The following is a 22,780-nucleotide window of genomic DNA, read 5'->3' on the forward strand; positions in this document are numbered from 1 at the left end:
AATTCAGGGCTTGATCCCAGAACCCTGGGATCATGATCTGAGCCGAAGGCAGACACTTAATGATTGAGCCACCCAGGTGGCCCTAGCCTATGTTTTTAAACAGGTTTATTTTCATTTAAGAGTTTTATGTAACACTTGTCACAAAGTTTACAGTAGAACATATAATTTTGAAATTTTACATGACATTGATTTTTAGAAATGGCATGATAAGCATTATCTTATTATATTTTAATTTATATTTTTATTTTATAAAATAATAAGCTGGATGACTCAGTTAAGTGTGTTGATCTCAGGGTTGTGGGATCAAGCCTGATGTTGCTGCTAAAGAGCTCTCTCTCTGCCCCTCTCCCCCACTCTCCGACTGTGGGGAAAAAAAAAAAGATATTGTTATTTTATTTTCTGTGTGCAAATATCTTTACATTCAATAAAAGTGATATTAAATAGTGGAGTAAGTGTTCCATTTAATCTAGACCAGTGCCTGAGAAACTATACTATCCATTCTACCATTTTCTTAGTGTTAAGAACTCAGTATTCCTTTTGGTGATCTGCAAAACAAGTAAATAACATGTTCTCAGTTTTCTTCTGGCCACTTTTCTGAAAACACTTTCCTTTCTTCACTTTGTAACTTTGAGGATAGATTTGTTCCCACATGGTTTTTTATTAGACCAGCTAAACTACTTTTTTCCCTACTAAACCGGCCAATTTTTTTTGTTAAGATTTTGTTTATTTACACGACAGAGAGAGATACAGTGAGAGAGAGAACACAAGCATCAGGAGAGGGAGAGGGAGAAGCAGGCTTCCCGCTAAGCAGGGAGCCCAATGCAAGTCTTGATCCCAAGACCCCAGAATCATGACCTGAGCCGAAGGCAGAGGCTTAACCCCACTGAGCCACCCAGGCACCTTAAGCAGGCCAGTTTTAATTTAGAGGAACCATTTAGGACAATCTGACTAAAAATGTTGACATTATCATGTATATAGTATTATCATGTATTATCGTGTATATAGTATACATTCTATAGTATATAGTATAATGTATATAGTATACGTCATCATATAAATAGTATTTGCCTATGGGGACCAGGGGACCCTGGGGATACAAACAAGCACTTATCTTCGAGAGTCTTTGAAATTGGGGTATATGCAGGAAGATGCCCTTGTGACCACCGATCTGGGAAACGTGCAAAACATGCCATATGTTTTAAGATGCGTTGCTCAGGGGCACCTGGTTGGCTCAGTCAAAGGAGCCTGCAACTCTTGATCTCCAGCTTGTGAGTTCAAGCCCCACATTCAGTATAGAGGTTACTAAAATAAGTAAATAATCTTTAAAGAAAAAAAAATGAGATAGGCAGAGAAGACAGTGGCTTCCAGAATTACAACAGGAGCTGCTTGGAAATCAAGGTATTGAGTATTGATGCAATTGTTTCATCTCTCAAAAAGGAACTACTAATAGCTCCAGACTGAGTAGGAGCAGTGATTTCTTTATTGAATAGTCGTAGAAATTGACTCTTCCAAGCAGTAGCTGGGAAAACCTGCTAGTTATTAAGTGAATAAAGCAGGGTTTTGTTTGTCGATATGTAATGAAATCTGGAAGCATGGAACAGATAGGATAGATTGAGTTTCGCTGGGGGTGATTTCAGAGAAGGAGTAAGACTTGGGTTGTGTTCACTTGGCAGAATCTGTAGAGTAAGTTTGGCACAATCTCAAGAGAGAGAGCACTGCCTGTTAAGTCCTGAGACAGGGATGACCCGGTGTTGGGATGACCAGATGGCGTGAGGTCACACGGACTAGCTCAGAAAGAGAATATGTGTTAGAAAAACAGGGGGAAAAAAGAAAAAAGAAAAACAGGGGAGTAAAGTAGATCAGAGACAATGAATATTCCTTTTAGACAGCCTTGAAAGTCAGGCAGAAGAGGTTGGATTTAAGGTTGTGGGGATGGGGCCCTTAGGTGGCTCAGTCAGTTAAGTCTCTGCCTTCAGCTCAGGTCATGATCCCAGGGTCCTGGGATGGAACCTTGCCTCCGGTCTGCTTCTCCCTCTGCTCCTTACCCTGCTTGTGGCTGCTCTCAAATAAATAAAGAAAATCTCTAAAAATAAAAATAAATAAAGTTGTAGGGAGGGGTGACTGCCTGACTCAAATTGGTAGAGCTGCAACTTTTGATCTCAGTGTTTTAAGTTCAAGCCCCACATTGGCTATGGAGATTACTTAGAACTATTAAAAAAAAAAAAATCCATGTATAAGTGGCCCTGTGCAGGTCAAACTTGTATTGTTCATGAGTCAACGATATTTTCAAAATTAAACAATTGTGGAATCCTTAGAGATGCTTCAAGAAGTTCACAGAATACAGGCTTAATACTTCCATTAAATGGTTTATAAACTGATACAGAAGAATTAGGGGTATGACTTTAGTGAGTATCTTGACAGTTTACTTTTTCTTTTTAATGGTCTTTTTTAAGATTTGAAAGCCCTGGGTTGCCTGGGTGGCTCAGTCTGGTAAGCATCAGACGCTTGATACCCGTTGAGGTTCTGATCTTAGGGTCTTGATTCTCAGGGTCCTGAGGTCCAGTCATGTAGGGCTTTACTCTTAATGGAGTATCTGCTTGAGATCCTCTCCCTCTGCCACCCCCACACCGTGTGTGTGCATGTCCCTAAGTGCTTGCTCTCTCGTACTCTTTTCCATATATATATATATATATACATATGTATGTATATAGCCCCAATAAATCTTTTTTTTAAAACCACTGAATTGTTGGGGCGCCTGGGTGGCTCAGTGGGTTAAGCCTCTGCCTTCGGCTCGGGTCGTGGTCTCAGGGTCCTGGGATCGAGCCCTGCATCGGGCTCTCTGCTCAGGGGGGAGCCTGCTTCCTCCTCTCTCTCTGCCTGCCTCTCTTCCTACTTGCGATCTCTCTCTCTCTCTCTGTAAAATAAATGAATAAAATATTTTAAAAAAACACTGAATTGTTCACTTTATATATATATTTATTTATTTATTTTTAAAGATTCTACCCATTTATTTGACAGAGAGAGACAGTGAGAGAGGGAATACAAGCAGGGGAAACAACAGAGGGAGAAGCAGGCCTCCCGCAGAACAGGGAGCCTGATGTGGGGCTTGATCCTGGGATACCGGGATCATGACCTGAGCCGGAGGCAGACACCCAACCACTGAACCACCCACGCACCCCTAAAGAAATCTTTTTTAAAAAAGTGTTGGGGGGGGGGACTTGAAAGCCCTGTAAATACCACCTTTGGTAATTAAAATTGAGATCTGTGGCTCTGGTAAAAAATTTTTAAGTATATCTAATAATTTTTATTGACTAGCAAAGTGAAATTCACCTTGGTTTGAAAGGTTGAACCCATTCTTGGTAAACATGTACTCAGAGAGTGTTGCATATTCTCTTGTTTGACCACTTTCAAGACTTACCTGAATTTTTGGTTTGAAAGCTACATTTAGAAATACATTTTATCCTTTAGCAGTATTATTTTTCAATTTTTGCTTTTATTTGGTCTGGGAAAACATTTTATTTCATGTTTTTATATATATACATATGAATTTTTTTTAGGTGACTATGAAAGGCTTATATTTTCAAAAGAGTTCTACAAATGAAGAAATAACATTTGTATTTCAAGAAAGGGTAAGAAAAATTATTTAATTATTAAAAGAAAAAGGTAGTTTATTTTCTCTATGTAATAGAGCCAATTTTAAATGACCTGTTATAAGTTATTTTGAGTGGAACTGAGTAAAAATTACTTAAATGAAACTTACAAACTCCTCTAATCTTATGTGAAATTGGTGCTCCGTATTATAATATAACTATATTTTTGGAAGAGTTGCTTCAAAAGAGTTTTTAGTTCCTCAAGATGGTGGTATAAAACAAATTAGGAAAACAGAATAATTGCAGAATTAACCCAACCTATTCAGAATACCACAATAGAGTGAGTATTCAGATTGTAGCCATATTTCAGAAAATATTTCTCCCGTGTTCTGAAATGAAAGAGGTGTAAGAGCATTGTTTTCCACACCAAATTCTGAGCTTTGCAAAATTACCTCATTCACTAAACTCGTAACTGTTTCTCACTCTTGCGCACTCTCAGAACATGTAATAGAATTTGCATATACTGGTGATTGTTTGAAAGGTCTGTGGCAAGCCAAAATCATTCCACTGTCAACTTAGGGCCCAAAACTAAGTGCTGTGTTTATTTCATGATAGTAATAAGAATTTCTGGATCATGAATACAATCCAGTCTTTCTGTTATCTTTTACTAACTCCAAAATTAGTCAGTCAGGAGTCAAAATCTCAGACAGCTTGTCTTCTACCACTGAATCAGGATCAAGGTCAAAATCTCAGACAGCTTGTCTTCTGCCACTGAGTCAGGATCAAGGTCTCAGAGGTTTAATTGGCGCTCAGGAAGAATCATACACAGGTTCATACCATCATCATAAAATCCACACATTAATCAATAATATTGAATATCTTCATAATATCATCAAATACTATCAAATCTGAAACTTAAAAAGAGATACTCCCAGAGTATTGTGTTCAAGCCAAATAAAACCGTGATCTCTTTGATAGGTTGTAGGGGGGCCTACAAAAGTAACTATTCATACCCAGCTTTTGATATCATTTTTGGCCATATCAGGAGCTATGGGGAATATTTGAATGATTGGTACCAGCATAGGGGTATTTGGCAGAAGGGATACTATATTTCATAAATCATACAGGCGGGTGACTTTGAATCCCTGAGTTGTGAATGATACTTTGCCTTTGAAGATATATCTGGCTGTGGAATAGTGGGGTAATTAAGATTCATTAGGTTTCTGTTTTGACCCCAAAATCCCATGGGGCATGCTGAAATGTCTAAGACAGATGTTAAATAAGAGATACACAGCTAACACCAGACAATTTCATTTATAGCATTAAGAAAATTCCAAAATCAGTGAAGGCTATGTGTCCTGCGTGTTAGGATATCCCTGTATGTGTGAAGATTTGATGCTTTGAGATTATTTAGATTGAAATAAAGTACAGTATTTGTTGCTCTCCTTTTTACCCTAAAAATGTATTGCCTATACATAGATCCACAGTTGGTATCTATACATTTTTAAAATAACTATGGCTTTTTAAACATTTCACCGCAAAATTCCCCTTCTTTTTTTTTTTCTTTTCTTTCTTTTTTTTTTTTTTTTTTTATCATATACTATGGGATAATTACTTGTGGCTTTATCAGTTAAGTTGGCTGTAGGATTTGGGGTCTGTTTAGTTTTGTTCAGTTAGCATGACAGTTTTCACAACAGAAAGGCATGTTCTCAAAGAAATGTATTATTTGGTTCTAGGAAAATCTTCCTGTTGTAGAGGATAACTATGTGAAACTTCAAGTTAAAGCTTGTGCTCTGAGCCAGATAAATACGAAGGTATGATGCTTTTACTCTGACCAAAAGTCAAATGAAAGTTTCCTGGCATATTTGGTATACAAATATATAACGATAAATGACTTCTGAGTGCCAAAAAATTAACATCCTTAGAAGACTAAAAGAGCTAGGGAAAAAAGGTAATGTCAGCTTGTTTGTTTCTGTATTAAATTATTATCTAGGGCCCCTGGGTGGTTCAGTTGTTAAGTGTCTGCCTTTGGCTCAGGTCATGATCCCAGAGTCCTGGGATCGAGCCCCACGTGGGGCTTCCTGCTCAGCGGGAAGCCTGCTTCTCCTTTTCCCATTCCCCCTTCTTGTATTCCCTCTCTCACTCTGTCTCTGTGTGTCAAATAAAGAAAATAGTTTAAAATTTAATTAATTAATTAATTAAAAATAAGTTATTCAATGAAGTCAGACAGTTTATATTATTATATGAAAATATTTTATAAACTCCTTTACATTGTGAGAATTTACAATGACTCAGGCTTATTAAGGAAGAAGTTACTTTTTTTTTTAAAGGCTTTATTTATTTATGTGAGAGAGAGAGCACAAGCAGGGACGGGTAGAAGGAGAGGGAGCAGCAGCCTCCCTACAGAACAGGGAGCCCGACATGGAGCTCGATCCCAGGACTCTGGGATCATGACCTGAGCCAAAGGCAGACGCTTAACTTACTGAGCCACCTAGGCACCCCAAGGAAGAAATTACTTTTATAAATAGCAAAAGTAAACCTAGAAACCTAATCAATGATTTATTCACTATTCTGTAGATATTTCTAGTTAATGTGTTTAGAAAGGGTTCGTATTCCTATTCTTCTCGTCATTTCTCTTGCTCATACTTAACACATCCCCAGCCTCATACCGCCCCACAGTAATCATCCATTATTTACAGGAAGTACAGGAAGTCTTCAGATAGTAAATAAAGTGCGGTTCAATGTGCCATGATAAATAAAGCAGGTCCATTTACTCAGTTTTATAAAGATTAATACTGTGGCTCTACTGGACCCCTAACTTACTGGGTTATAATGCCATCATAATTTCTAGGAATCTAAAAGCCTTCTGTGATAGTCACATTTAGCAGAATTACTGAACAAGGTCATAGATTTCCACTGGACAACAGGAGCATGACTTGAGAAGTGAATTAGTCAGATGCCTTGAAATCCTTTCACTGGAAGTGCTAGTACTCACTACTCCTTGTCTGCCAAGTTCTACATTCAGACCATCCAAGATAGTCGATGAAAAATTCATTGAAATCCCTAGTCTCAGAAAATTCTCTCCATGTCTAACAGAAAGAAATAGTAAATTAGAGTAAAATCAATTTAATGGAATATTGCCCAACTCTGAAACACAATGTTCATAAAAACTGTGTAGTAATGTAAGAAAATGCTTGTGGTAGATGAAGGGCACAGGATGCAATGGTTTTCTTTTGTTTTTTTAAGAGTGTATTTATTTGACAGCAGGAGAGCACAAGCAGGGGGAGGGGCAGACGGAGAGGGGGAAGCAGGCTCTATCCAGGACCCTGAGATGTAACCACAGGATACAGTTGTGACATGATTAAAGCTCTGTAAAAGTCTGCATGGAAGAAATATTGTAGAACACCCCATATTTCTATAAGCATGTCATAAGAACATCTTAGGAAAAGCATAAAGTTCCACATTGAAAAAGAGACTTTTCTGGCCATCAGGTATATACAGGTGATCAGAAATTTTTAAAATAAAGGAAATATACAAAAGAATTATTTCAGTTTATTCTTTTTGTGGTTCTTACAATCTTATACCTTTAAATATGCCTAGCATCTTTAGTATCATTATAAAAGTATATGTGGCAGGAACTTAAGCTATAGGTTTATGTGCAGTCTGCCACTTTAAAAGTCAAGTACCTGATTGGTTCAGAATCCAATAAAATAATTTTTTGAAAACTAATTTTTTAAAAATTAAAAAATAGTTTATCCTTTTAAAAAATAATAAATCCTTGGGGCTCCTGGGCTGCACAATTGACAGGTGTCCGACTCTTGGTTTCAGCTCAGGTTGTGATCTCAGGGTCATGAGATCGAGCCCCGTGTTGGGCTCCACGCCGGGCAGGGAGTCTGCTTGAGATTCTCTCCCTCACTCTCTGCCCCTCTCTCTCATACTCTCTCCCTAAAAAAAGGAAATAAATAAATCTTTAAAAAATAATTATCTACCCTTTTAAAAAAGAAACTCCAGTCTGAAATTGTTTGGCAGTTTCCCTTATGTTATCTCCATCACTTTTTCCTGCCTACCCCTTACCTAAGACTTGTGAGAAAGATGTGGAAATGGAGAACCTTTTCTTCTATTTGGCTACATCCCTTTTATTCAACAGTGTCCTCTCCAGACTCCCTTCGCCCCACCAGAAAGAAGTGACTGGTAAAAGTACTTAGTCAGGGGCGCCTGGGTGGCTCAGTGGGTTAAAGCCTCTGCCTTTGGCTCAGGTCGTGATCCCAGGGTCCTGGGATCAAGCCCCCTCATTGGGCTCTCTGCTCAGCAGGGAGCTTTCTCCTCTCTCTCTGCCTGCCTCTCTGCCTATTTGTGATTTCTGTCTGTCAAATAAATAAATAAACTCTTAAAAAAAAAAAAAGTACTTCGTCAACCAAGAAGAGTTTTGACTATTACTTCCCTTCTTACCTGACAAGTAAAAATGCTAAACATAGGATGTTAATGATAATTTGAATAATAATACCCATTTGTAAATTCTACAGATCAACTAATTACTCTGCAAACTCTTGGTTTCCTACTATAGAAACTGATTTTGTGAAGTTACTTGCTTTGTCTTAACTCCAAAAATTAAATCATACTTGCGTTTTTCTATGGTCTGATTTTTGCTCTTACTTTCCTTATGTATGAGAAGGGGCCAGGAGTTATTCTAACAGTAAGCGGTCTTTGTCATGATTTAGCTTCTGGCAGAAATGAAGATGGAGAAAGATTTCTTTCCTGTTGGGAGAGAAATTGCTGGAATTGTGTTAGACGGTAAGTTTATTATAGATGTAAATATCTGTACTTGTTTTCTAAGATGAAAGAATTAAATGGGAGCTAATTGATTTACCAGTACATAAAATTATATACACGTCCTCAGATGTGAAATTTAATTATACAGAAATATTTCTCTCTTTTAATTAAGAAGAAAAGTGGAACGTAATTGGTATTTTTAAAATTTTTATTTATGTATTTTATAATTAAAAAAACTTTAATTAGAGTTTAGTAAATATTTGGGGATTATATGTTTAAATCCATGAGTAATCGTATTCAGTGAAATAACCAATGTTATTCTTTTTATAATGTTTACAAACCATAAATTACTTGTGTAGGTTGGCTTTGGGCCAAAATTTATAATAATAGTAACTACATTCATATTCAATTTTTCAAGTCTGCCTAAAATTGAGCACTTAAAAGCAGACTGCTCATGCAAAAATGGGTTCTAGAGAGAAATAAGCAGTAAGATTTTACAGTTGCCTTAAATCAAAAAAGATTTTTTAAGTTTTATTTGGTGAATAAAGATAATAAGCATAAATAGTTAAAATAATTTTGTTTCTAAATACACCTACACTTCACGTTCGTTGCTTATAAGCAGTTCGTGATCAGTCAGTATGTTCGTCTTTCTGCAAATGTGAATGAATGAGAATGTGATGTGGGTCGGACCGAGTTTTACCTATGATTTTAATCTGTAATATATTTGACTCTTCCTTATTGTTTTCTTCAGATACAGCTAAATTATAATTTCATTTCCTCTTTCTTCTGCTCAGACTGTAGGAAAATAAAAAGAATTCTGATAGCTGGAACACCATCATTGTCATATCATTTAATTCATTCATTCATTTATTTACACCACATTTTATGAGCATTTGCTAAGTGCCTAGAATATTAAATGAGACCAAGTCCCTGCCCTCAAAAGAATTTACTCTCTGGGGGAAAGACAGATACATCCACATGAGCAGATGATTATGAGAGCTCAGAAGAGAGCTGGCCAGCCCAGCCAAAAGAAACAGGAAAGGCTTCTTGGGTACAGTAACCAGACACGAAGGAGGGGAATCAGACTCAGCGCACAGGTTAACATGAACAAAGACCAAGCAAGTAAGAACGTGATGTATTACAAGAATTACAGTCTGGTGTTGCCAGAGCAAAAGCAAAATTCTGGGCAGGAGTCAAGATACTTGACAGCAGAGAAAGTTTTTTGACGAGAAAATTCTCTTCAAAAATAGCAGAATGAAAGATAAAATATTTTAATGATATAAACAGGGATTCTTTACCTCCAAAATATGAGGCAGGAGGGTAGACAAGGGCCAGAGCCATCATGAGCCTCATACATCAGATTGGGTTTTAGGAAGATCATTGGTGTGGCCATATGAAGGGTACTTTTAAGGCGGTAGGCAAGAGGACTGGTCATGTTGTAGACTAACAGTCAAGAGGTGACAAAGTCCATAACCTAGATAGGGATGGCAGAGGTGTTGGAGAAATATTGAGGAAGGAGAGTCAGCAGGACTGAATAATTAACTAAAACAGGATAATAAAAGCAGGTTAAGGTATGAATCTGGTTAAGTATGAATTGATGCCAGTAATAGAGAAGGGAAGGGGATCTGATTTGGAGGAAGATGGTGAGTTTAGATGTATACTTGTTGAGTTCAAGGTCCATGAGTGACATCTCACTGGAGAGGTCTGCTAAGCAGTTGATTGAGTTTAAGCTCAAAGGTAGAGAGTTCTTGCTAGAAATGTGTATATTTGAGAGTTGTCTGCATGTCATTTGTGTTGAAATCAGAGTTGATGAGCTCACTCAGGAAGAGAGGAGAAATGGAGGAGGCCAGTCTTTGGGGGACAGCTGAAAGGAGTGTGAAGGAAGCCAGTGGAAAAGGATCAGAGTGATCCCAGGAAGACCGGAATCAGTAACTGAAGGGAAAGGGAAGAACATAACAGATCAGAATGCAAGAGTGCCGGGGGATGATGACACAGGAGGATCCAAAGAAAGCAAACCAAAAAGAGGGTTCAAAAGCAGGAATATCAAACTTAGAGTTGCTTGTGGAGTACCAAGAGATGAACTCTGGAACCATCCTGGCCATAGCCAGCCACAGAGGCCACGTCCAGATTCCTGGCTTCCATCTTCCTTCATCCCGTTACCGTAGTTCCATTGTCTGATAACTAGGAATAATAAAACCTACATCGTGGGTTACATGTGATGGAGATCACATGTGCTACTGCAAGTAGGCAGTCAACAATGTTTGGGTTTTTTCTTCCTTCTTGTTCTTATTTGAACAAAAATATTCTAAAGAATTGGCTGTTGGTAGAGGCTCTTTCTCTATGTGTGCAGAGAAAATGTAACCAAGAAATTGCTTGACACCAGTCTGAATATATTTCTGTAATCCCCCAATCAGAGTAATTCAGTGCATGACTCTTATCAGAAACTGCCATTGTATGTCTAAGGTTCTGTACCTAAAATAATGATTGGGCTCGTCACAGGAGGGGTGGAAAGTGGTATAATCATCATAAGAGCTGCGGAGTGGATTCTTTTCCTTTATTCCTTCATCCTTAGCTAAACGGACATCCTTCTCTGTGGTGTCAGCAGCCTCATGGCCCAGATTTTGTGGAGCATTGTGTGCAGAATCCAGATTTGAGGTGCCTTTACTATTGACCCTCAGAATGTTCTAGAAGTTCTTGGCCTTTTCTCTGAGTTAGTGAATTTTTTATAAACCCATGGATTTGTTGTAATCGTTTAGGAAGGTGGTATTTAAGGACCTCACAATACAAATTGTTAATTTTCTCCCCTCTTTAAGTTGGAAGCAAGGTGTCATTCTTTCAACCAGATGATGAAGTCGTTGGTGAGTTACGATTTATAATCCTGTTGCAAGTCCTCTGTTTACTGTCCTCTCTTCTTTTTCTAAGACAGCTATTCATGTTTATTGTGTTGTGTGCTTTGTATAGAAGGATACACGTATCCTGATGTTTTAATTTGTTCACAAATACCCACTGATGAAGAAAATTGGGAGTTTAATCTCAATAACAGAATATTTAAGACTTTCTAATATCTGACTATTGAACAATACTATAGATAGAAAAATGACCGTAGGTGTTACCATGGTTGGTGCAGCCCTTTCCTGACAGGACCCTAGTCTCTGACTAGACCGCAGACTCTGGAAAACACAGTGGCAGGTCACCTGCTTGAAGACCGCTGACTGACTCGGCTGTGTGGCAGTTTCACTCTCTATATGAAGCTTGTGTATCCCAGAGCTGCTCCCCCGCTACTCTCATAAAACCATAAGTTCAGGGGCGCCTGGGTGGCTCAGTGGGTTAAAGCCTCTGCCTTTGGCTCAGGTCATGATCCCAGGGTCCTGGGATGGAGCCCCACATCAGGCTCTCTGCTCAGCGGGGAGCCTGCTCCCCCCCCCACCCCCCACCTGCTTCTCTGCCTCCTTGTGATCTCTGTCTGTCAAATAAATAAAATCTTTAAAAAAAAAAAAAAAAGTTCACTGGAAACCCTTAGTTTATTGGTTATTTTAAAAATCCACCGTGAATACTATTCTGCAAATACATGTATTTATATGATTACATCCTAAACAGTCACACAAACATAAAATATGACCTTAGTTGTTGTCTTGAAAATTACCATTTCTGCATGGAAAATATTCATAGAAAGATACTCAGACTTAAAAAATATTTAACTTGATGGTATGCTTGAAGTTGTTAAGAACAGATTTATGGTAGGTTTTTACTAGCTTTTTGTAGTATTGCCTTTGACTCATGTATTTTATTTTTGAGAGTTTATTATTTCTGTCTTTTTAAAACTTTTTTATTCATCCTAGAAGTCAGTGACACTGTGTTACTCAAGACCAAAAATAAAATCAGACTGGCATAGAGGAAAATGGGATTTTATGTGAAGCATCTTATGGAACCATACTGTGGGAGGTAGCTGTGCATCAGAGACACTTTTATTTTATTTTATTTTTAAGATTTTTATTTATTTGTCAGAGAGCACAAGCGGGGGGGGCAGCAGGCAGAGGGAGAAGCAGGCTCCCCGCTGAACAGGGAGCCCCATGTGGGACTTGATCCCAAGACCCTGGAATCATGGCTTGAGCTGAAGGCAGATGCTTAACCGACTGAGCCACCCAAGCGTCCCACATCAGGGACAATTTTAACGAGGAATCCAGGTGCCCCAAAGACTCTGACTTGGCTCTGTACATCAGACCAGCACTCAAGAGGTGACAGAAGAGGGAGAAAAAGAAAGAAAGATAGTATAGGCGATACAGCGTTCATGACATAATGAACAGTCTACTTCCATTCCATAGTTCTGAAGGCTCTCCCTTCCCCACACTAGTTATTACTAGAATCTTCCTAAAAACTCCAATGAACAAAATGTAGACTAATACTTAGTAGAATCTCATTAGGAATGAATTCATTATGGGATTGTTTCCCTTAAGTTTCTCCTGTTAATTTCCAGGAATTCTGCCCCTGGATTCTGAAGACCCTGGACTTTGTGAAGTTGTTAGAGTGCACGAGCATTACTTGGGTACGTGCCAGTCTTTGCAGCTCATGTAAGTCTTGCATCAGTGATGTCTGGGGTGTTTAGTAACGTTGCAATGTTTTTGCATCTTCCCTGGTAATAAATAACTTGGCTGGTCATGTGACTACTGCTAGCTTATATTTATTATCCATAAAATTCATATTCAGAGCAAATAGCGCATAGACCTTTAAGTTTCACTTACACTGCAGTGGTAAGAGGTTTGAAAAGTGGTTTCTTCCTTGGCTGTGAAATCATATACCTGATCAGAATTTTTTTTTTCATTGAAGGATGGTTGGCACACAATGATACATTCATTTTAGGTGGAGAATTTTTTTTCTTTTTTTTTTTACTCTTTATTCTTGGTTATCAGTTGAAACTAAAAATATATAAAATCTACATAGTATTTGTAGAGTCTGAGACAGGAAAGAATCAAGAACTCTTGTCTTTGGTTTCTTTTTTTTTTTTTCCCTAAGATTATTGCCTTTGGTTTCTATTGCTAATATATTTTGACCAGTTGTTTAGTTTAACTGAAATAGTAATCTTTCCTATAGTAATTTTCTTCTTGAATATTTAAAATAAATATAAACACACACTCTTCAGGAAACCATAGGGAAAAGTTGCTGTATCTCCTTCGTAATCAGGGAAAGGCAAATTAAAACCACTTCAGGATACTGTTAAGCATGATTAACAAATTTTATAAAGTCTAACCATTCCAAATGTTGGCAAGGATGTGAAAAGCAATGGAACGTTTTATGCACCAGGAGTGTAAATTGATACAAATACTTTAGAAAACGGGGCACCTGGTTAGCTCAGTCAGTACAGCATCTGACTCTTGATCTCAGGGTTGTAAGTTCGAGCCCCACTTTGGGTGTAGAGATTACTTAAAAATAAGTAAATTTTAGGGACGCCTGGGTGGCTCAGTCGGTTAAGCCACTGCCTTCGGCTCAGGTCATGATCCCAGAGTCCTGGGATTGAGTCCCAAATCCGGCTCCTTGCTCAGAAAAGAGCCTGCTTCTCTCTCTGCCTCTACCTGCTTGTGCGCACGCTCTCTCTCCCTGACAGATAAATAAATAAATAAATAAAATCTTAAAAAAAAAAAAAAAAGGTAAAATTTAAAAATTCTTAACAACAACGAAAAGAAGATAATTTAGCATTATCTAAATAAAGGTAATGGTGTATGTACCCTAGACCTAATAATTCTACTAGTAGTTTTGTATCTCCCAGAAACTCGATGTGGATCAGTAGATAAGCCCAAGAGTTCCTAATACCAAGGTTTAGAACAGTGGAATAAAAATGGAAACAGCCTGAATAGATGTTCTTCACCAGGAAAATAAACAACTAAAGATACTCCTAGATTGTAATTCAACTTGGCAGTGAAAATCAATAAACAACAGGCAGACATACGAATATGGATGAATCTCATAAACTGTTGAGTAAAGAGAGCAAGTTGCAGAATACAGTACGATACCGCATATTTCTGTAAAGTTCAAGAACATAGAAAATTAAGCATGTCTTATTTAAGAAATAAACAGGGATGAAAAGTCAGGTGTAGCCTTACCTATGTGGGCAGAAGAAGAGGATATGATCAGAGTGGATCCCTGGGACTGTGGTGGAGCTTCTAATAAGCTGTTTCTTATGCTGGGATTTACATTATTCATTTCTTTCTTCCCTTTTTTTTTTTTTTTTTTTTTTTGTTCTTCATTTCCTATCAATAGGTCAGCATGTGCTGTGTTGTATTCTTGAACTATTTCATTACTATTTTCCCTGAGTTATTCGTTAAGTAGTATAATCCCTAATCAGACCTTGTGGTGACAGAAATCCAAATTGGATTCTAGATTATTAAAAATAGTTAATTTATACATCTGTGTCCATACAGTAATTTGAACTAGACTAACAAATATGTGGCATTTTATTTCTAAAATTGCAGACTATAAATAGTCTATATTTAACTTAATGACTGTCTAATATTCCCAAATAATACTATATTATTTTATTAAAATTTAATTTCAGGGGCATCTAGCTGGCTCAGTCGGTAGAGCATACAACTCTTGATCTTGGGGTAATGAGTTCAAGCCCCCTACTGGGGATACAGTTTACTTAAAGTTAATTGCAGAAGGCATTTTTCTGGAAATCTGAGGCCCATTATAATAAACCTAGAAATGGAGCCAAGTATGTGTCTTCCTTTGAATAATAAACCTCACTTTCAAATATGGTGCTGTCAAAGTCTCTGATCCATAGCTGTTTTGATATTATACAGTTTGAAAATTGAGGACCACGGCTGGCTTTTTTTTATAGGTAACTATACTAATTTTGACCCAGAATTTCCCTGAGCCTTATTTCACCGATTCTTTTGAGAACCTGGTAACTATGGAATCAAATGAAACCTCTCGTTTGGATTCCCAGGCATGAGGTTTGATCAATTCCCCTAAACTAAATTGTTACAGAAAGTTAACTCTTGAAAAGACAAACCAAAAAAGGCCCACTCTTTTTTTTTTCTTTCTTTTTTTTTTCTTTCAAGATTTGGCGTGATTTATACACATTTCCATCATGTCTTTACCAGTTGTTTTTTAATAATAGCTTCATTGAGATGTAATTTACATATCACAAAATTCACCTTTGTAAACCATACAATTCCATCATTTTTAGTATATTCACAAAGTTGATCAACCTTATCACTAATTTTAGAGCATTTCGTCACTCCAAGAGGGACCTCCATTCCCACCGGCAATTATTCTCCATTTTCCCTCCATAGTTCCTCAAAACCGTGAATATACTTTCTCTTTCTATTGATTTGCTCATTCTGGACATTTCATATACATTAATCTTGCAGTATGTGGTCTTTTGTAATTGTCTTAATTCACGTAGGTCAAGTTAATGCATTGTGTAACATCTATCTGTATTTCATTCCTTTCAGTGGTTGAGTAATACTCTATCGTACAAGCATACACATTTTGTTTATCCGTTCATCTATGATTAGATATCAATGTTGTTTCCACTTTTTTTGGCCATTATGAATAATGCTGATCTGAGCATTTGTGTACAAATTTTTGTGTGGATATATATTTTTATTTCTCTTGGGTATAAACCTAGGAATAGAATTATTAAGTCATGTAATAACTCTTCTTAACATTTTAAGAAACCAACAAACTGTTTTCAAAATGGCTCCAACATTTTACAGTTCAGCTAACAATGAATGAGGGTCCCAGTTGCTCCTCATCCTCACTACCACTTGTTATTTTCTGCCTTTTTAATTTTAAGCATCCTAGAAGTAATAACCTTTTGTGGTTTTGATTTTTATTTCCCTAATGACTAATGATGTTGAAAAATTTTCATACTCACTGGACATTTGTATATCTTCTTTGGAGAAATGTCTGTTCAGATCCTATGCCCAGTTTTTAAATTGGGGTTTTTTTTTTAATTGGTGAATTATAAGAGTTCCTTATATATTCTAGATAGAAGTTGCTTGTCAGGGGTGCCTAGTTGGCTCAGGGGGTTAAAGCCTCTGCCTTCAGCTCAGGTCATGATCCCAGGGTTCTGGGATCGAGCCCCACATCGGGGCTGCTTCCCTGCCTACTTGTGTGTTTTCTCTCTCTGTCAAATAAATAAATAAAATAAATCTTTTTTTTTAAAGATTTTATTTATTTATTTGACAGAGAGAGAGATCACAAGCAGACGGGGAGGGGGCAGGCTCCCTACTAAGCAGAGAGCCCGATGTGGGCCTCCACCCCAGGACCCCGAGATCATGACCTGAGCCGAAGGCAGAGAGCCTTAACCCACTGAGCCACCCAGGCGCCCCTTATGGTGTCCTTTATTTTTTATTTTTTTAAAGATTATTTATTTATTTATTTATCAGAGAGAGGGGGGTGGAGAGAGCTCGCGAGCACAGACAGACAGAATGGCAGGCAGAGGCAGAGGGAGAAGCCGGCTCCCCGCCGAGCAAGAGCCCAACGTGGGACTCGATCCCAGGACGCTGGGATCATGACCTGAGCCGAAGGCAGCCGCTTAACCAACTGAGCCACCCAGGCGTCCCTGGTGTCCTTTAAAGCACAGTCTTTAAAATAATAGGTGGACTCCAGGTTATTCATATTTTCTTTTGCCTGTTGTGCTTTAGTATTTCTAAGAATCCATTGCCTAAGCTTAGTTTACAAATATTTACACCTATGATTTCTTCTAAGAATTTTATAGATTTAACTGTTATATTTGCTTCTGTGATCTATTTTGAGTTAATTTTTATATATGGTATGAAATAAAGGCCCAACTTTGTTCTTTTTGTTGCATGTAAATATCTAGTGTCCCAGAACCATTTGTTGAAAAGACTTTGCTTAAAAAAAGAAAAGAAAAGAAAAGAAAAGAAAAGAAAAGACTCTTGCTACATCCACTGAATTGTCTTGACACTCTTGTTCAAAATCAATTGACCATAGATACATAGATTTATTTCTGGACTCATCCTATTCAGCTGATCTATGCATCTGTTCTTATGCCAGTCAAAATTGCCTTGATTACAGTAGCTCTGGAATAAGTTTTATTTTGGTCTTTTTAAAAATTTTAAATTCAATTATTAATATATGATCCATTATTAGATTCAGAGTAAGAGTTCAGTGATTCATCTGTCTTTTTTTTTTTTTTTTAGATTTTATTTATTTATTTGACAGATCACGAGTAGGCAGAGAGGCAGGCAGAGAGGAAGATGGGGAAGCAGGCTCCCTGCTGAACAGAGAGATCGATGCGGGGCTTGATCCTAGGACCCTGAGATCATGATCTGAGCTGAAGACAAAGGCCTTAACCCACTGAGCCACCTAGGTGCCCCTCATCAGTCTTTAAAAATACCCAGTTCCCATTACATTACATGCCCTCCTTAGTGTCCATCACTAAGTTACCCTGGGCCCCTTCCACTCCCTCCGAGCGACCCTCAATTTGCTTCCTGTGATTAAGAGTCTCTTATGGTTTGTCTCCCTCTCTGATTTCATCTTGTTTTATTTTTCCCTCCCTTCTCACATGATCCTATTTTGTTTCTTAGTTCCACATATGAGTGAAATCACATGATAATGGTCTTTCTCTGATTGACTTATTCGCTCAGCATAACATCCTCTAGTTCTGTCCACATCGTTGTAATGACAAGATTTCACTTTTTGATGGCCAAGTAGTATTCTATTTTATATATATAAATAAATTTTATATATATATATATATTTTATATATATCTTCCTTATCCATTCATCTGCCGATGGACTTTTTCCATAGTTTGACTATTGGGTTAAGCCTCTGCCTTCGGCTCAGGTCATGATCCCAGGGTCCTGGGATTGAGCCCCACATTGGGCTCTCTGCTCGGTGGGGAGCCTGCTTCCTCCTCTCTCTCTCTTTGTGCCTCTCTGTGCCTACCTCTCTGTGCCTGCCTCTCTGACTACTTGTGATCTCTGTCTGTCAAATAAATAAATAAAAATCTTTAAAAAAAAAAAAAAGCACAATGAGATACCATCTCACACCGATCAGAATGGCTAAAATTAACAAGTCAGGAAACGAGATATTGGCGAGAATGTAGAGAAAGGGGAACCCTCTTACACTATTGGTGGGAATGCTAGCTGGTGCAGCCACTCTGGAAAACAATATGGAGGTTCCTCAAAATGTTGAAAATAGGGGCACCTGGGTGGCTCAGCTGGCTATGCTTCTGCCTTTAGCTCAGATCATGATCTCAGTGTCCTGGGACTGAGCCCTGTATTGAGCTCCCTGCTCAGCACGAAACCTGCTTCTCCCTCTCCCTGTTTCTCTTCCCCCTGCCATTTGTGCTCTCTTTCTCTCTCTCAAATAAATAAATAAAATCTTAAAAAAAAAAAAAATAGAGCTACCCTAAAACCCAGCAAAAAAAGACCCATTCTTTTAGGTGTTGCTGAATACCCGAGATTTATAGATGGGGCTAGAAGGAAAAAAGCAATTCGGAACATCAGTTTCCTAATTATAAAGGTTAAACTAAGTCAAACCACACAAATGATTTTTTATTTTCCTGCAAATCAGGAGGACTGTAGTCCAAAAGTCCATTTACATATATAAAGAAAATAATTCCAGATATTCCTTGAGAAAAAAAAATACAGTACAATGTTTCTTTCAAAGAGGAACATTAAGAATGGCCACTTATTGGGGTGCCCCGGTAGCTCAGTGGGTTAAGCCTCTGCCTTCAGCTCAGGTCATGATCTCAGGGTCCTGGGATTGGGTTGTCCGCTCAGCAGGGAGCCTGCTTCCCACCCCCTACACCCCCAACCCAGCCTGCCTCTCTGCCTACTTGTATACTTGTGATCTCTGTCAAATAAATAAATAAAATCTTGTTTTAAAAAAAAAAAAAGACTGGGGCGCCTGGGTGGCTCAGTGGGTTAAAGCCTCTGCCTTCGGCTCAGGTCATGATCCCAGGGTCCTGGGATCGAGCCCCCCGTCGGGCCCTCTGCTCCTCGGGAAGCCTGCTTCCTCCCCTCTCTCTCTCTGCCTGCCTCTCTGCCTACTTGTGATTCCTCTTTCTCTGTCAAATAAATAAAATCTTTAAAAAAAAAAAAAAAGAATGGCCACTTATTGTGATGATTTGCCTATTTGCCTTTGGGCAAGACACTGGGCACAGTCAAACTAGGTAGCCTCTAAGCCCTGTTGCAGCCCCAACATTTCGTAAAAGAGGAAATAATTTTAGTATGTTCCCTGAAGATTTGCAGAAGGAAATACTCAGTTTAGCACAACTATATTTTAGTTTCTGTTAATTCTTTAGTGATTTTTTCAAATGAAAGTTGGGCACTCAGTCACCTTCAGATAAGTTTGTTCTTTTACCAAACCAAAGAATTAGGCTCCAGACAACTTCCCCAAAAAGGTCTTATTAATCCTGCTACAGTATATTAAAGATAAAGTTTAGAAGTTGAATAAATTATCTAGTTCTTTTGTGCTTTCAGTTCTTAAGCCATTTAGGTCAAACATAAAAGTAACTTTTTTCATTCAAAATTTCATACATTTTCAGCATTATTTTTTTTAACTTAAGGAAGAATGAATTGAAATTATAGTTCTTGGGTTTGATATGCTGTTGTTATGATCCCTGCCTGGCTCTTTTATTTATACTTCTAGTTTTTTACAACGTAATAAACACTTGTGGTCCACCTAACACAAAAGCAGCGATCTCAGCATTAAACCACATTAAACCGGGACGCCTGGGTGGCTCAGTTGCTTAAGCAGCTGCCTTTAGCTCAGATCATGATCCCAGGGTCCTGGGATTGAGTCCCACATCAGGCTCCTTGCTCGGCAGGGAGCCTGCTTCTCCCTCTGCCTCTGCCTGTGCTCACTCATTCTCTCTCTTTCTGTGTCTGACAAATAAATAAATAAAATCTTTAAAAAAAAAAAAACAACACATGTTACCATGCAATGTTAGAGGCTTTGCTCTCTGAATGTAGTTTTATGACTGTTATCTTTTTTTAAAGGACTACATGTTCAGTTCTTTGTTTCTGGTTTTTTTTTTTTTCTTTTTTTAAGATTTATTTATTTATTTTGGGGGGTGGGGCAGAGGGAAGGAGAACATCCTGAAGCAGACTCTGCTGAGCATGGAGCCTGATGCAAGGCTTGAGCTCAGGACCCCAAGATCACCACGTGGGTCCAAAGCAAGAGCTGACCGCTTCACCGACTGCTGCCCAGGCATCCGTACACGTTTGATTTCTTAATGAATACATAGGCAGTCTCATTTCTTAAAATGGAACATGTTCCCCGCAAACTATAAGTAAACTGTAGGTACCTTGAGTGTGCACGGCTAGAATTGATGTGCTTTCGAGTCAGCATTCACATTTATTAGCTGTGTGACGCCAGCCAGATTAATTACCCTGAGCCACATTTTATAATCAAGAAAATTGGGAGAATAGGTGTCTTAAAGAGTTTGATAAAGAATAATTACCATGTGTGAGTGGTATCTCCTGGTGCTCTATCTTCATGCCTTGCTTGTGTGAACACTTTCAGCATATACGCGTGGGTGCTCTCTCCCCGCTAGATGGCACTAGTTAGTTGATGTGTGCGGTGCTGATGGTCCTGGGCTGCTGTCTCCGCTTCAGCGGGAAAATACTTGAAAGCTGGCCAGGACTACAAAAGTGTTATAAAGTTGGTTTTAGGTAAAATGAGAAAGGATGGCTTTTACTGTGAAAATAATCACATTGGGTGTACAGAATAAAAACGTAAAAATTAAAGAATTAAATGTATTTAGGAATAGCTTAGGGCGCCTGGGTGGCTCAGTGGGTTAATAACTCTACCTTCGGCTCAGGTCAGGATCCCAGGGTCTGGGGATCGAGCCCCGTATCGGGCTCTCTGCTCAGAGGGGAGCCTGCTTCCCCTCCTCTCTCTCTCTCTCTACCCGCCTCTCTGCCTGCTTGTGATCTCTGTCTGTCATAAATAAATAAAATCTTAAAAAAAAAAAAAAAGGAATAGCTTAATGGTCAGATCATATAGAGAGCTCTTAAGTTATATTAGGAGTTTACATTTTGTTTCAAGTGCAGTGGAAAGCCATGGACGAGCCAACATCAAGGGTCAGACAATCCACTGAGACACCAGGCGCCCCGCCACTGAACTTTAAACAGAGAAGGGTTAGCATGTTGTGTATGTTGTTAAAGATAATTATGGGGGCACCTGGGTGACTCAGTTGATTAAGCATGCAACTCTTTTTTTTTTTTTAAAGATTTTATTTATTTGACAGTGAGAGACAGAGAGGGAACACAAGCAGGGGGAGAGGGAGAAGCAGGCCACCCAGGCACCCCAAGCGTGTGACTCTTAATCTCAACTCAGGTCTTCACGTCAGGGTGTTAAGTTCAAGCCCTTCATTGGGCTCCATACTGACCATGGCGCCTACTCAAAAAAAAAAAAAAAAAGGTCATTTTGACTCTTCTGTTTTCCAAAAAACACCATTAGGGAGATTGAAAAGAGAAGACATAAAGTTGAAAATAATATTTATGGGGCGCCTGGGTGGCTCAGTGGTTTGGGCTGCTGCCTTTGGCTCGGGTCATGATCTCAGGGTCCTGGGATCGAGCCCCGCATCGGGCTCCCTGCTCCGCAGGAAGCCTGCTTCCCTCTCTCTCTCTCTCTGCCTGCCTCTCTGCCTACTTGTGATCTCCGTGTTTCAAATAAATAAATAAAATTAAAAAAAAAATAATATTTATAACACATAAACAAGTAGTTCATCTAGAATATATTTTTAAATTCCTATAACTCAATCAGAAAAAGACAACATAACAGAAAAATTGATAAAACAGTTGGTCATTTCACAAAAGGAATTCCAGGTGGCCAGCAAACACAGAAAGGTGCCCAGTGTTAGCTGTCGTGAGGGAAAAGCAAGTTAAAATCACAATAAGAAACCATTACACACCCAAATGATTGGTAAGAATGTGTAATCGTGCCAAGGGTTGACAAGGATGTTCAGAGTAACCGGAGCGCTGTTACACAGCTATGGGAGAATGAATTCAGACCGCCACTTCCAGAGGATGTGGTCAAGTCGAAGGTTGTATATATGCGACCTGGGATTTCCATTCACTTGTACTATCCTAGAGAAAACCCATGTGACAGCATAACATCATCGTTTATAGGAGAGCATTCTTAGCAGCACTGTTTATAGCTGACACAAACTGAAAACACACATCCTCCTTGAACGGGGGGCACGCATCACCAAATGAAAGTGTTCTCACATCGTGGAATGCCACAAAACACCAGAAAAGGGGGTGCCTGGGTGGCTCAGTTGGTTAAGCGACTGCCTTTGGCTCAGGCCATGATCCTGGAGTCTGGTTCTTCCTTTGACCCTCCCCCTTCTCATGCTCTCTCTCTCAAATAAATAAATAAAATCTTAAATAAAACACACACCAGAAAAAGGAAAGCACTATAGCCACATTTACAAAAG

At 38.6% G+C, this 22,780-nt stretch overlaps 1 protein-coding gene across 6 annotated transcripts in view; it reads left to right on the forward strand.

The window, feature by feature from the left end:
• Positions 1-22,780, forward strand: part of CRYZL1 (crystallin zeta like 1) — a 39,410-nt gene that overhangs the window by 5,729 nt on the left and 10,901 nt on the right. For 4 of the 6 annotated variants that reach the window (XM_082723924.1, XM_082723922.1, XM_082723927.1 and 1 more), the window contains exons 2-6: positions 3,558-3,629; positions 5,327-5,404; positions 8,309-8,381; positions 11,174-11,218; positions 12,835-12,903. In XM_082723924.1, coding sequence (XP_082580050.1) covers positions 3,558-3,629; positions 5,327-5,404; positions 8,309-8,381; positions 11,174-11,218; positions 12,835-12,903 — 337 coding nt within the window. The remainder of the gene's footprint in view (positions 1-3,557; positions 3,630-5,326; positions 5,405-8,308; positions 8,382-11,173; positions 11,219-12,834; positions 12,904-22,780) is intronic. The other 2 variants (XM_082723925.1, XM_082723926.1) reach the window with 2 other exon arrangements.

This window comes from Mustela nivalis (assembly GCF_964662115.1).
Source record: "Mustela nivalis genome assembly, chromosome: 1".
NCBI classification, from domain to species: Eukaryota; Metazoa; Chordata; class Mammalia; order Carnivora; family Mustelidae; genus Mustela; species Mustela nivalis.